Source organism: Lithobates pipiens, unplaced genomic scaffold (genome assembly GCF_037356315.1).
Source record: "Lithobates pipiens isolate NorthernLeopardFrog02 unplaced genomic scaffold, aLitPip1_a1.2 Scaffold_16, whole genome shotgun sequence".
Taxonomy (NCBI): Eukaryota; Metazoa; Chordata; class Amphibia; order Anura; family Ranidae; genus Lithobates; species Lithobates pipiens.
This window is the reverse complement of record NW_027507748.1, coordinates 250,552,620-250,566,831: the sequence shown is the minus strand read 5'-3', so window position 1 is coordinate 250,566,831 and position 14,212 is coordinate 250,552,620. Positions and strand designations below refer to the sequence as shown.

Genomic DNA, 14,212 nt, shown 5'->3' with positions numbered 1-14,212 from the left:
AGTAATCCTGATTGCCCCAGATGGCCCCAGCCTCTCTGGTACACAGACCTAGTGCGCCTGGTGGCGGATGCCCCTGGTGTCTGCCGTTACGAGAGGACCTTCTGTCTCAAGGTCCGATTTTCCATCCTGCTTTACCACCGCTAGTTTTAACGGCATGGCTGAGAGCCAGGTGTTGAGGAACCGGGGCCTTTCGGACTCAGTGATTCCAACTATGTTGAGAGCATGGAAATATTCTCGGAAGATATATAATCGTGCCTGGAAGGCCTACATCTCCAAGTGTGAGGGGAAAGGATGGTGTCCGCTCCTTTTCTATATCCAGGATCCTGCTGTTTTTACAGTGAGGAGTAGCCCCGAAATTGGCCTTAAGCACCTTTTTAAAGGACAAAGATCAGCCTTGGCTGTCTTTTTTTTTTTTTTTTCCAGTGACCCCTGGCATCTCACTCTCTAGTGAGTACTTTTGTTCAAGGGGTCCGACATGTAGTTCCTCTGGTGCGTCCACCGTTGCCCCCGTGGGATCTGAACCTGGTGTTATCGGCACTTCAGAAACCGCCATTTGAGAATATCAAAGAGATCCCTCTGTTCACTCTTTCCCAGAAAGTGGTTTTCTTAGTGGCCATTACATCGGCCAGGAGGGTTTTGGATCTGGCGGCCTTGTCTTGCAAGTCGCCCTATCTGGTTATCCACAAGGATAAGGTGGTGTTGCGTCCGCAACCTTCTATTCTTCCGAAGGTGGTTTTGGCATTCCACATTAATGAAGACATTGTGTTTCCATCTCTGTGTCCTAAACCAACGCTTCCGAAGGAGGCGACCCTACATTCCCTGGATGTGGTCCGGGCTCTGAGGATGTATTTGTCTGCTATGGCTCCCTTCGGAAGTCAGACTCCTTGTTTGTTACGGTGGCTGGTCTCGTCTGCCACCATTTCAAGGTGGATCAGACAGATTGTAGTACAGGCCTACGTCTTGAAAGGGCAGGTGCCCTCCTTTCCGGTCATGGCCCATTCCACCAGGGCAATTGGAACGTCTTGGGCCTTCCGACGTCTGTCACCCAAGTGTGTAAAGGGGCAACTTGATCGTCTGTTCACACCTTTACAAAATTCTACAAGGTAGATGTCGGTGCATCGGCTGATGCCTGTTTTAGCCGCAACGTTTTGCAGGCGGCCGTGTAATTGCAATTGAACTTAATTTTTTTCTGTTTATTCTTTTTTGTTTTTTTTACAAAAACACACTTACTTTAACCGGTTCCCGACCAGCGCACGCTAATGTACGTCGGCAGAATGGCACGGGCAGGCATATTGGCATACAGGTATGTCCAATCTTCAATGCCGCCCTGCCATCGCTCGCGTGCCAGCGCGCTCGCGTGGCGGTCGGTACCCCCGTGATTCTGGTCGCGGGTCCCGCGGACTCGATCGCCGCGGGCATAACCGTGATCGTCTCACGGGACGGCTGAATGGAGGAAATGCCGTGTAAACAGCATTTCTCCATTCTGCCTAGCAACTATTGACGCTGATCTCTGCTCCATGTGATTGGAGCAGAGATCAGTGTTCACTAAATGAAAGCCCAACCCCCCCACAGTTAGTAACACACCCCTAGGAACACTTAACCCCTACACTGCCACCCACTGGTTAACCCCTTCACTGCCAGTGTCATTTACACAGGAATCACTGCATTTATATAGCAGTGATTACTGTAGAATTGACAATGGTCCCAAAAATGTGTCAAAAATGTCCGATGTGTCCGCCACAATGTCGCAGTCACAATAAAAATCGCTGATCACCGCCATTACTAGTAAAAAAATAAATAGTAAAAAATTATTAATAAAAATGCCATAAAACTATCCCTATTTTGTAAACGCTATAACTTTTGCGCAAACCAATCAATAATCGCTTATTGCTTTTTTTTTTTACCCAAAATATGTAGAAGAATACGTATCGGCCTAAACTGAGGGAAAAAATGTTTTTTTATATATTTTTGGGGGATATTTATTACAAAAAGTAAAAAATAATGTGTTTTTTTTTTCAAAATTGTCGCTCTATTTTTGTTTATAGCGCAAAAAATAAAAACCGCAGAGGTGATCAAATACCACCAAAAGAAAGCTCTATTTGTGGGGAAAAAAGGACGTAAATTTTGTTTGGGAGCCACGTCGCATGACCGCAGAATTGTCAGTTAAAGCGACGCAGTGCCGAATCGCAAAATTGTTCCGGTCTGTAAGTGGTTAAGTAAATGCACTGTTGCATTTGTTACTGTTAGTTTTTTGTGGCGGTTTGTAGGTAGTGACTCCCAGATTGAGGAGAACACTTTTTTTTTTTTTTTTGTGGGTAAGTTCTATGCTGTTCCCACATCCTTTTTTTTGTGTGTGAAGTTTTTATACTTTTTCCCAAATGCCATTGTGGGTGAAGTTTTTATGCTGTTTCCCACCCCTAGTTTTGGCACTGCTTGCGGACGTCCCGATGGTCTAAGAAAGGAGCTGTGTCAGTCGGTGAACGAAAGAGAAATAGGATTTTTTGTACTCACCGTAAAATCCTTTTCTCTGTAGTTCACTGGCTGACACAGCACCCTCCCCTCCTATTTTTCTACGTTATACTGCTTGTTGATGTACTGAGGCTGCAGGAGGCAGGCTGGGAGGTTGTTACCTAAGGGACCACCCCTTTGTCGGAACTAGAAAGTTCTGGTTTTGTTGTACATGTTAACATGTTCTGCCTAGTCCTCTCCTGAAGGTGGCGTAACAACCTGATGGTTAAGAAAGGAGCTGTGTCAGTCGGTGAACTACAGAGAAAAGGATTTTCCGCTGAGTACAAAAAATGCTATTTTTTCAGCCATATTCCTGGCGGGGTGCTTTTTACAGGCCCAGGGCTATAGATCCCCCATTTAAAAAAAAAAAAAAAGAGCCCCCAGTCCCTGAAGGTTTTCTAAACAGAGCCCACTGTGAGAGTTGAAGATTGGGTCTTAAATTTAAAAAAAAAAGAGAAAAATACAGGAAAAGGGGGAAGAAGAGAGAAACCTACACCCAAAAGACCTCAAGGAAAAGTGTTGGTTCTATTGGACTTTTTAGGCAAAATTATATATATTGTAAGAGAGAAAATAATTTTTTTTGAACAAAGATATATTCAAAAATATTTATTTATAAAACAAAGAATAAAAGAAAAAAAAAAAAGAGTAAAATCATATCAAGTGCTGTTTTGTATCCTGTCTGTGTTAGTACATTCTAGACAATATCCATTTCCATTAGTTATATATATTCTGGCGCGAAACATGTTTCGCGTTTTGGGCAACGCTTCCCAAAACGTGAAACATGTAGAGCGCCGTAATATATTTGAGATCGGTTCTGTAATTGATACCCTGTCTAGTGTATTCCTTGTTGTATCTTAGAATATAAATGTACAACCTGTCACCCTTTGGGTATATATAACTAATGGAAATGGATATGGATATTGTCTATCATGTACTAACACAGACAGGATACAAAACAGCACTTGATATGTTTTTACTCTTTTTTTTTTTTTTTTCTTTATAAAACAAAGAATAAAATATTTTTGAATATATCTTTTTTTCTAAAAAAAAAAAATTCTCTCTTACAATATATTTAATTTTGCCTAAAAAGTCCAATAGAACCAACACTTTTCCTTGAGGTCTTTTGGGTGTAGGTTTTTCTCTTCTTCCCTCTTCCCCTTTTTCCTATATTTTTTCTCTTCTTTTTTTTTTTTTTTTTTTTTTTTAATATAAGTCATGATAAGGACGTGGCAATTGGTTTTTGACTTTTGAGACCACCCTGTGATAGATACACACTTTTGTTTTATTGAAGATTGGGTCTGTTACCACAGAACCCTGCAGCTGGATAAGGTAAGGGAGATTCCTGAGGATTTTTTTTAAATTCTTGTGAGTTTTCTCCTTTAAAGTAAATGTTGCTATGCCTATAGTTGCCACCGGGGGCTGTTAAGAGCAGGTACCTGTTCCATACTTGTCAGTGACATTTCTGTGTCTCAGGCTGCACACTTCTCCGGCCAAGGCTCCAGGTAAAATCGTGGAAAAGGGGGGTTTCTTCTCCAGAAATGTCCCCCCACATGGATAGCTTACTCGAGGCTGGGGGAGCATGGTGCTAGACGGCGGTGTGCCACACTGCTCCCGCTCCTTTGGCAATCTCTCCTCCTCCCCCATGTGGTCGGGCAGGATCAGAGCCTGCTCGTGCAGGAAATCGCTCTAATTTAAAATAGATGGGGGGGGGAGGGCGGTGGGTGGTTGGAGGAAAGAGGGGCGGGGCTTGGCGGTATTGACGCAGATCTCAAAGATCTAAACCGGTTCCTAAAGATTTGCTCTTTTCGCATGGAATCAATTTGATCAGTAGTCTCCATCCTACAAGGGGGAGAGCTTCTTGCATCAATCGGCATGTACCTATTTTCCCCGCTCACCAGAAGTATCTGCGCTTCGAAGTAGAAAAACGTCACTTCTTTTCATACATCAGGGGACACAGAGCCATAGTAGTTACTATGTGGGTTAATAGGCCACCTTTAGGTGATGGACACTTGCACTCCCTATATAACCCCTCCCATTACCGGGAGTACCTCCGTTTTTTCGCCAGTGTCTAAGGTGTTGGTCACGAGTAAAGATGTGCTGTGCCATGCTGACCGGATCCATTCAGAGTGTCCTTTAATGGGCCTAAGGGATTGTGCCTGGGCCTCGTGTCCGAAGAAACAAGGTTTTGCTTGCGAATGCTTCTCTTTTTAGAGAGCTTTGCCCTGGGATCCAGTTCTTTTTGGTAGTAAGGCCATAAAGTTTTAACTGGCAGGGTTCTGTTGCAGGTCTAGGATTGTGGATAACCACTAGGTTCCCCTGTTCCTGAAGGTTTCAGAGCCCACCGTGAAGGGTGAAGATTGGGTTTATCTCATATAAACCTGCAGCGGGAAGTTAAGTGGAGTTTTTTAAGAAATATATCTGGATTTTCTTATGAATTTCTCCTTTAAGAATATAATGTTGTCATGCCTATGTGTCACCACTGGGGGCTGTATTGAGCACTCACCACCTTATGCCGGAAACAGTGCTGTGTCAGGAGCCATCACTTCCTCCTTCTCCTGCCAAAGCAGCAGATCCTCCGGTAAGAAAGGGGGGACTGGTCTCTCCTCCTGCACTCCCTCATGTTGAAATTACCCCCTTCTGGGGAATTGTATGGCGCAATCATACATTTTAAAAAACGCGCGGCCCCCAGTGGTAGTTTTTACACCCCACCCCCCGCCGCCATGTCAGCTGTTCGGTGGGCGCCTAGAGTCCGCCGCTTGCGCGGTAAAGCTTTCTTTTGAAAGTGGGGGGGATGTAATCAGTGCAATCGGGCGTGGCTAAGGGCGTCAGACACTACACGTGAAGGACGTTTTTAAAAGGGAGCACTGCGTGTGCTGCTGCAGCTGGCTGTGGAGGGACACATGACCCGAGGTGGCTTACTTCTGGTTTGGTGACACAAGCATTTCCCTTATTTTTCAGTTCCCTCAGAAGGGCCCTATGCCTGCAGTAAAGGGGCCTGCAGTCCTGGGACTCCTGTTACTATAGGATCATACTCTTGAGATTATAATATAGCTACACAAAATGAGTCGTATCCCCAACATGCAGCCGCAACATCCTTAATGTGACCAGTGAAGTAGTGACTAGCATTAGGTGATACACGGAGATGACACAAACTCTCCTACGCAAGTTCTAGCTGTGTATCTGCAGCCATTTCATCTGTAGATCGTCTGAAAAAAACGATGAAAGGATTTCTTCCAAACTCAGCAACAGGAGGCAGGGATCTGAAAGCTTCACAGAGCCCATAACTCTGAGCCTTGATTGGATGGAAGCGACACACCCCCTTCATACAGAGAATAGACACCACTGGGAATAACCGTATCAGGTTGTGCTGCAGCTCCCAACCCCATCACTATTGTGTCTATTGTTTTAAGGTAAAGTTGTCAGAAGTGACTCAAGCTGATAAAACGGAAACCAGGCACCAGAGAGAAATTCAGACCGTTGTTTTTCCAGGGTGGACCCATAGATCCAGGAAGAAAAAATGTCTAATGCTTTTTGTTTTTGCTCTGTTTTCTCTTGCATGGGCTAGTGTCCATTCACATGTGCATTGTTTCTGGGTCTGGGAAGCTGTTGAAGCCCATAAAGTGGCATTCCAGTCAAAATCCAACTAAAGAATACATTTGCTACCACCGCCATTCTAAGTCTATTCTATCTACACTAGAAGAAAAGATGTCTATATTTCTATTATATTTTATATTATATAATATAATATATATTAATATATAATTATTATATATTATATACGGACACAGCTCCTTTAAATTTTGATTTTAGGGTTATCACTCTACCTTCAGGAGAGGACTAGATAGAACATGTAAAACATGTAAAAACAGCAAGACTGCACAGCACCGCCCAGGGAGCGGTCCCACTAGCTGTAACCCTGCTTCCTGCAGCTCAGTTTTTTTCTGCCTAGTGTAGGAGAAGGACCTGGCTCCCTAAGCGAACCATTGGACCTGGGAATTTTTTCTGCAATTTTGATCCTGTCATCTGCAATCAAGAGCCGGGCTGGGTGACAGGCTGGATAATATAGATACTTGTAGTGTCCCCAGCCTGGCCATCATGTGTGAGCAGACCCTAGCTATGAGCTGGGTTGGCCACGACATGCCCCTTCTGCTCCTGGGGTGGGCGGTGGGCTATAGCCCCCTGGGCACACATATGACCGGGCTACTGCTGTCCGTGTCACGGTGTGCTGTGGCCAACAGCCACCCCGTACTGCTTGAGTGATGGTCTGTGGTGGAATGCGTCCAGCAGTTCTGACAGGAGGGGTAAGTACGGCTCCCCCTGCCTCGGCAGGATGGAGCAGCTGGGCATTACCTGGGAGGTCGACTAGGGGGTCTCTCACTCTCATTCTCCCTTTCCTCTCTCCCTATACCTCATTCCCTCCTCCCCCCTGCTGGGGCCGCTGTGTGACTTGGCATAAGGTGCAGTGTATGTACCTGGCTGGGGGGCTCCGGGCCTTGACGGGGGGGGGGGGCTGTGCTGGCTGTCTGGGTCTGCTCTTTCTTTCCCTGCTTTTTTTCCTGTAGCCTTAAGCAGTGTATATGCTGTCAGCCATTTTCTATAAGGTTCGGCGGCCATTTTCTTGGTGATTTTTTTTTTTTTACTAAAACAGCCGGCAGCCGTTTTCTTGTAGCCTCAGAGCGATTTACCTCTAGTGCTGGTGTCTGTATACTTCAGAATAGCGTGTTTTTTACTCTGAGCACTTTGTGACTGACACAGGGCAGAGCGGACGGCGGCAGAACAGTGCAGTACTCGGTCAGGTGGTGAGTCCTGCGGGGGGTCCTCCGTTTACGAGCAGCTAGGAGGGTGGGATTTGTGTAACTGGCCTCGAGTCCCTGAGTTGTGGCAGGCGAGTGAGGGTCAGCATGGCATCACAAGCCGGCGCTTCTTCCCCAGACATCCCTCCTATTGCAACCAGCTCAGCTACACAAAATGCAGTGCCTATAGACGCCTTGTCGGCGGTCCTGGTGACCTTTGTTGCCAGGGTGGAAGCATTGTGTGGGTGCAAGGGGGGGTAAAAACCGCCCCCTGCCCCCATCTTCTGGGCAAAGCTCTGATTCAGACTTGAGCCTCGTGGTGACAGGCGGCCCCTGTTCTGACGTGTCAGAGGATGTGGACCAGGACTGTTCAGACAGTGAGAATGACTCCGTGTCCTGGTTAGCGCAGGAAAAAGCACTTATCACAGCAGTGCGGGATACCTTGAAGATACAGGATGCAGCAGGGACATCTGAAGTGGTGGCTGTCCCTTTTGGGTCCCGCAAACCGGACAGCACGCCTAAGGTATTTCCGTATTTGACTTATTTTGATAAGTTCATCTGCAAGGAATGGGGAAGCCAGCAACAGCCCTTTTCAGTCCCGAGAAGAATGGCGGTGCGTTACCCCTTTGTGGAGAGCCTCCTAAAAAAATGGGCATCTCTTCTGGTCATTGACCCCTTGGTATCCAGGTTGAATAAACTAACTACGATTTGGGTAGAAGGGACTCCTGCCTTCAAGAATAGGACAGGAGGGCCGAGGCAGTGGGCCAGTCCATGTTTACGGTGGTGGGTATTTACGACCTGTGCTGGCCATGGCCTTGGTGTCGCAGACACTTACTGAATGGGAAAAGTTGTTGCACCGTGAGCTGGAGAAGCAACAGACTTCCCCGGTCTGCATAGAACTGGCAGATCAGTGCATGGCCTTAAGTATGTCTGTGATGCGGCCCTGGATACGGTTCCCCTGCTCTCTAGAGCATCAGTATCAGCAGTGGTGCTAAGGCCCCTTTCACACATGCGGACGATATGTCCGTATTTCATCCATCCGTTTGCGGATGAAATACGGACATACATTCATCCCTATGGGATAGCGGGTGTCTGCGGATGAGCATCCGCAGACACCCTATTTCGTCCGCCTCCGCAACAGTCCGATTCTGCAGACGGAGGAAAATCCTATTTTTCTATCCGTCTACAGAGCGGATCGGATGAGCACGGACAGACGTAAAAAAAAATTTTGCCCTTCCAAGGTGAGAGGCTATTTGGAGCCTAGCTGGACGATATTATTAAAAATGTTACCGGTGGGAAGAGCAGGTTGCTCCCACAGTCCAGAAAGGGTAAGGAGCCACACCGTAGGCAAGGGTCCTTTTTTTACGGTCAGAAATGGCTTTCCCCAGTCCGACAAGGCACTGGCTGAAGGACAAAAGTTCCTGGTTTCGCAAGCCAGACAAGTCTGCGAGCAAAATTTTACAACATGAAGGTTTCCCCCCACCTGACTCTCAGGTGAGGGGCTGCATTCGGGAGTTTGCAGCTCGGTGGACCTCCCTACTGTCCAACCAATGGTTCTGCGAACTGGTTTCATTGGGATACAAGATAGAGTTCCTTTCTTGTGCACCAAACAGATACTTTCCCTCCAACCTTCATCTGCTTCCGGCTCGTCGGGAAGCCCTGTTCGGGGCAGTACAGGACCTGCTGCTGTGCAGGGTGATAGTACCTGTACTGATGCTGGAAAGGTTTCAGGGATTCTATTCAAACCCGTTTGTAGTCCCAAAGTAAGGAAGGGGTACTTCCAATCCTGGACCTCAAGGCCCTAAACAGCTTTGTGAAAGTGCAAAGGTTCAGGATGGAATCAGTTCACTCCGTGGCCGTTGCACTCCATCAGGGGGACTTCCTGGCATCCTTGGATATTGAGGACGCATACTTACATGTACCCATATGCCTCAGGCATCAGAGGTTTCTGCGATTTGTATTCGGGAAGAGCACTACCAATTTGTTGCTCTCCCTTTTGGCCTGGCCCCAGCACCCCCAGTCTTCCCCAAGGTGTTAGTCCCAATTCTGGTATTGTTAAGGCAACGTGGGATCCCAATCGTGGGTTACCTAGATGACTTCCTTCTGAGGGCAGCTTCCGCCTCAGAATTAAGGGAGGATGTGGTGATCATACAGACTCTCCATGAGTTTGGTTTGGCACTGAACCTGAAAAAGTCGGTGTTAGTGCCGACTCAACACCTGGAGTACCTGGGCTTACTGCTGGACTCCTCAGAAGCAAGGGTTTTTCTCCCTTCAGACAAGCTGCAGACTCTCCAAGCTGCGATTAAGTTGTTGGGGAACCGCAGGTGGTCGTCGCTGAGCTTCATGGTAGCCACTTTCGAAGCAGTACCGTATGCTCAATTTCACACGAGTCTTGCAAAAGGAGATTTTGTCAAAATGAGACAAATCTCCATTATCCCTGTATTATTAAATTCGGGTGAGCCAGCTAGTCAGGGATTCCCTTTTCTGGTGGCTGAGGTCTCTGGCCCATCAATGCGGGAGATCGTTCCTTCCTCAATTGGACTGTGATCACAACGGACGCCAGCCTGACCAGTTGGGGGGAGTTTTGGGCGGTGAACGCGGGAAGAATCCCAACTGCCGATCAATGTGCTTGAGCTTCGGGCGATCAGGCAGTGCCCCTCCACATGGTCACGGAGGCTGCAGGGGCATCCGGTCAAGATCTAGTCGGACAACGCCACGGCGGTGGCGTACCGCAACCATCAAGGCGGAACAAGAAGCCTCGGCTGCAGCCCCGGAGGTGGCACACATGCTACAGTCGGCAGAGTGGCTTGTGCCGGTCCTGTCGGCCATATACATTCCGGGCATAGAAAACTGGCAGGCGGACTACAAAAGTCCTCAGATGCTGGACCAAAGGGAATGGTCGTTGCATCTGGATGTATTCCGGCTCATTTGCCTAAAGTGGGGCACACCAGATGTGGATCTCTTGGCCTCTCGGCTCAATCGGAAGGTGCAGAGGTTTGTGTACGGGACAAGAGACCCCTGGGTGGACACGTCGGACGTGTTGGTGGGTCAATGGGGGCATTATCAGCTGATTTATGCCTTCCCTCCACTAAAGTTCCTGCCACGTCTGCTACGCATAGTGGAGGCCGAGGGGATTCCAGTAATTCTGATTGGCCTCGGAGTCCTTGGTACGCCGACCTAGTACTACTAGTGGCAGATGTTCCTTGGCGGCTGCCGATGCAAGAGGACTTTCTATAGCAAGGTCCGATACTTCATCCTGCTTTACCATCGCTGGTTTTAACGGTATGGCTGGTGAAAGCCAGGTACTAAGGGACAGAGGACTGTTAGACTGGGTAATTTCCACTATGCTGAGGGCACGGAGTCACCTTTTAGGAAGATTTACCACTGTACGTGGAAGGCTTGCATCTCCATGTGTGAGGAGATGTGGTGGCGTCCGCGCACATACTCAGTTTCCAGGATCCTGCTGTTTTTACAGCGAGAAGTGGATCGGAAAATTGCCTTAAGCACCATCAAGAGGCAGATATCAGTTTGGCTGTCTTTTTTCAACGTCCCTTGGCGCCTCACTCATTGGTGAGTACTTTTGTGCAAGGGGTTCGACGCGTAGCCCCTCCGGTTTGACCGCCGCTACCTCCGTGGGATTTGCATCTGGTGCTATCGGTTCTTCAGAAACCGTTGTTTGAAAATATTAGGTCCTCCATAAGGATAAGGCAGTGCTACGTCCACAGCCCTCTTTTCTTCCAAGGGTGGTTTCGGCCTTTTATCTAAATGAGGAAATCGTGTTACCATCCCTATGTCCTAAGCCCACACATCTGAAAGAAGTTGCTTTACATTTCCTGGACGTGGTCCGGGCTCTACAGGTGTATCTGTCTGCTACGGCTCCTTTCTGGAGGTCAGACTCTGTTTGTCTAGGTGGCTGGTCCGAAGAAAGGTCTGGCGGTCTCGTCGACCACCATCTCTCGTGGTTCAGATGAAATAAAAGAACAAATCGGCACAATAAAAAGACCCTATCACATGTAGCTGCAATCCCTTAAATAGACAAATAGCATAGATAGTGTAGCGCTAAAATCAAGTCCATATAAAGAACAATAAAGACACCATCCAAGTGATCTTCAATGGTAATAGCAAAGCTCCTGTAGGCAGCAGTATACCCCAAATATCAGACTGCTCTGCAATCCTGCATTTCTCAGTGTACTCTAAGAAAAAGATTTTGATGGTGCAAATCAAAGTACAAATCTTGTTCATGTGGTAAATTGTATTTTTAGTGTAGTTATTTAGTATGCATATATAATTTTATTTTTTAATTTGTTTTTCATTATGTAATTTCATCAAATTGATACATATGACTTTGAATTTTTTACTATTTCTGATCCATGAGTTGAAATGCTGCAAAAATAATATATTTCCATCCTTGCAGTGACGAGGAACTGGAAGATGCTAAAGCACTGCTTTATCTTCCTATTGCACCCGAGGTAGAAGACCCTGAGGAAAACCCCTATGGGCCTCCCCCAGACACTGTTCAAATGTCACTGGGTGAAGATGGAGCTGCAACAGAAAAGAAGCGTCAGGCTTCCTCAGATGGAGGTCAGCCACCAAAAAAGAAGCCAAAAACCACAGTGGTTGAATTGCAAGGAGTACCTAATGATGGTAAGTTTGACTCTGGCTGTTTGTGAATGTAATGACAAACCATTTATATGGTACATTTACTGGAATTTACGCAGCTTTTAGTTTGACTGCTTCGTTTCTTGAGGTGCTAAAATGGCAGGGCAGTACAAAACCCCTCCAAATTACCCCTTTTTGGAAAGTAGACACTCCAAGAAATTTGTTGAGAGGCATCTTATGCTCATTAAATATTAAATGTTTTTGTCACAAGTGATTTAAAAATTAATAATTTTACACAAAGTTGTCACTGAAATGATATATTGCTCACCCATGCCATAGGTATATATGTGGAATTACACCCCAAATACATTCCGTTGCTTCTCCTGAGTATGGGAATACCACACATGTGGGACTTTTTGGGAGTCTAGCCATGTACAGGACCCCAAAAACCAGTCGCAGCCTTCAGGATTTCACAACACCCCCCCCAAATGACCCACTTTTGGAAAGTAGACACCCCAAGCTATTTGCTGAGAGGCATGAGTATTTTTAAGATCTCGCTTTGTCAGTTTTGAAGAAATAAAATAGTTTCCTTTTCTTTCCTCATTTTCCAAAACAAATGAGAGCTGCAAAATACTCACTATGCCTCTTGGCAAATACCTTGGGGTGTCTGCTTTCCAAAAATGGGGTTCTGTGGGGGGGCGGGGGGGTGCTATCTTGATATTTTCAGGGCCTCCAAAACAGTAATGGGTAGTGAGGAGTGAAATCACAATTTTATGCCCTTAAAAAGCCTGAAGGTGGTGATTGGTTTTCAGGGTCCCGTACGTAGCTAGGCTCCCAAAAAGTCTCACATGTGGTATCCCCGTACCCAGGAGAAGCAGCAGAATGTATTTTGGGGTGTCATTTTACATATACCCATGCCATGTGTGAGCAATTTATCAATTAGTAACAAATATGTGTAATAGAAACTTGTGGCAAAATATCAAATATTCCATAGGGTCAACATGCCTCTCAGCAAATGGCTTGGGATGTCTACTTTCCTATAAGGGGGGGGGGGGGGGGGGCGCGGGTTTGAGCTGGCCGCCACTATGCCCAACATTAGAAGCTTATGCTACACATCACCCACTCTTTTAACCACATGAAGTCCTTTTCTGACACTTTTTGTTTACATGAAAAAAAAATTTTTCTCTTTCGTTCACTGACGGACACAGCTTCTTTAAATCTTGACCGTAGGAGTATTACGCCACCTTCAGGAGAGGACTAGGCAGAACATGTAACAACAGTAAAACTGCATAGCTCTGCCCAGGGGTCAGTCCCTCTGGCTATAACCCCCTCAGCATGCTTCCTTCAGCTCAGTTTTTTTTCTGCCTAGTGAAGAAGGATCTAGGCTCCCTGAAGGGACTATTGGTCCTGGAGATTTTTCCACAAGATTTTGATCCTGTGATCTGCGGCAGCTGGTGAGCTATATGCTCTGGCACACACGTATGACCGGACTACTGGTGTCTGTGTCACAGTGTGCCGTGGCCAGCAGCCACCTCGTGCTGCTCGGGCGATGGGTCTGTGGGGGAATGCCTCCAGCTATCCCGACCAGATGGGTAAGTACAGCTCTCCCTGCCTCAGCAGGATGGAACAGCTGGACATTCCCTGGGAGGTCGATTAGTGGGTCTTTCGTCCTCCCTTTTCTCTCTCCCTATCTTTCTTATATTCACTGACCGACACAGCTCCTCTCTGTAACTAAATGGGATATATAGCCTGCCATTAGGAGAACTAGGCAAAATTGTTACACAATACAAAGAACTTTTAATCCCGCTCCAGGGGGGCGGACCCTGTGCTATCAACCCCCCTCACTGCTCCTAGCAGCTTCAGTTTTTATTTTGCCTAGTAAGGAGAATGACCTAGGAACCCTGCGGGCCCTCTCGGTCCATGTTTTTGCTGCAGGTTTGATGTTTTTTGCACAAGATGAAAGATCCTGGGATCTTCTATCAACTGCCGGCTGGGTGACAGGCTGGTTAATGATATCCTTGTAGTCTCCCCAGTCCGGCCATCGAGCGTGACTACCCTGACGACCCTGTAACTGCGCAGGAGTAGGTCTGTGATGGAATCTCTCCCAGCTCTTCAGGACTGGTAAGTACGGCTCTCCCTGCCGCGGTGGGGTGAGCAGCTGGGCATTCCATGGGGGGTCGTTTCGGGGGCCACCTCACCTCCCTATCTTCTCTCCAAAGTCCCTTTCACACCGCCTTCCCCCCCTCTGAGGGGGGTGGCTGCGGGCGGTGTGTGTGTGTGTGTGTGTGTGTGTGTGTGTGTGTGTGTGTGTG

General features: G+C 47.1%; 1 protein-coding gene across 4 annotated transcripts in view; it reads left to right on the top strand.

Moving 5' to 3' along the window:
• RBBP5 (RB binding protein 5, histone lysine methyltransferase complex subunit) overlaps positions 1-14,212 on the top strand; it is a 148,569-nt gene that overhangs the window by 88,517 nt on the left and 45,840 nt on the right. For all 4 annotated transcript variants that reach the window (XM_077481288.1, XM_077481289.1, XM_077481290.1 and 1 more), the window contains exon 12: positions 11,716-11,945. In XM_077481288.1, coding sequence (XP_077337414.1) covers positions 11,716-11,945 — 230 coding nt within the window. The remainder of the gene's footprint in view (positions 1-11,715; positions 11,946-14,212) is intronic.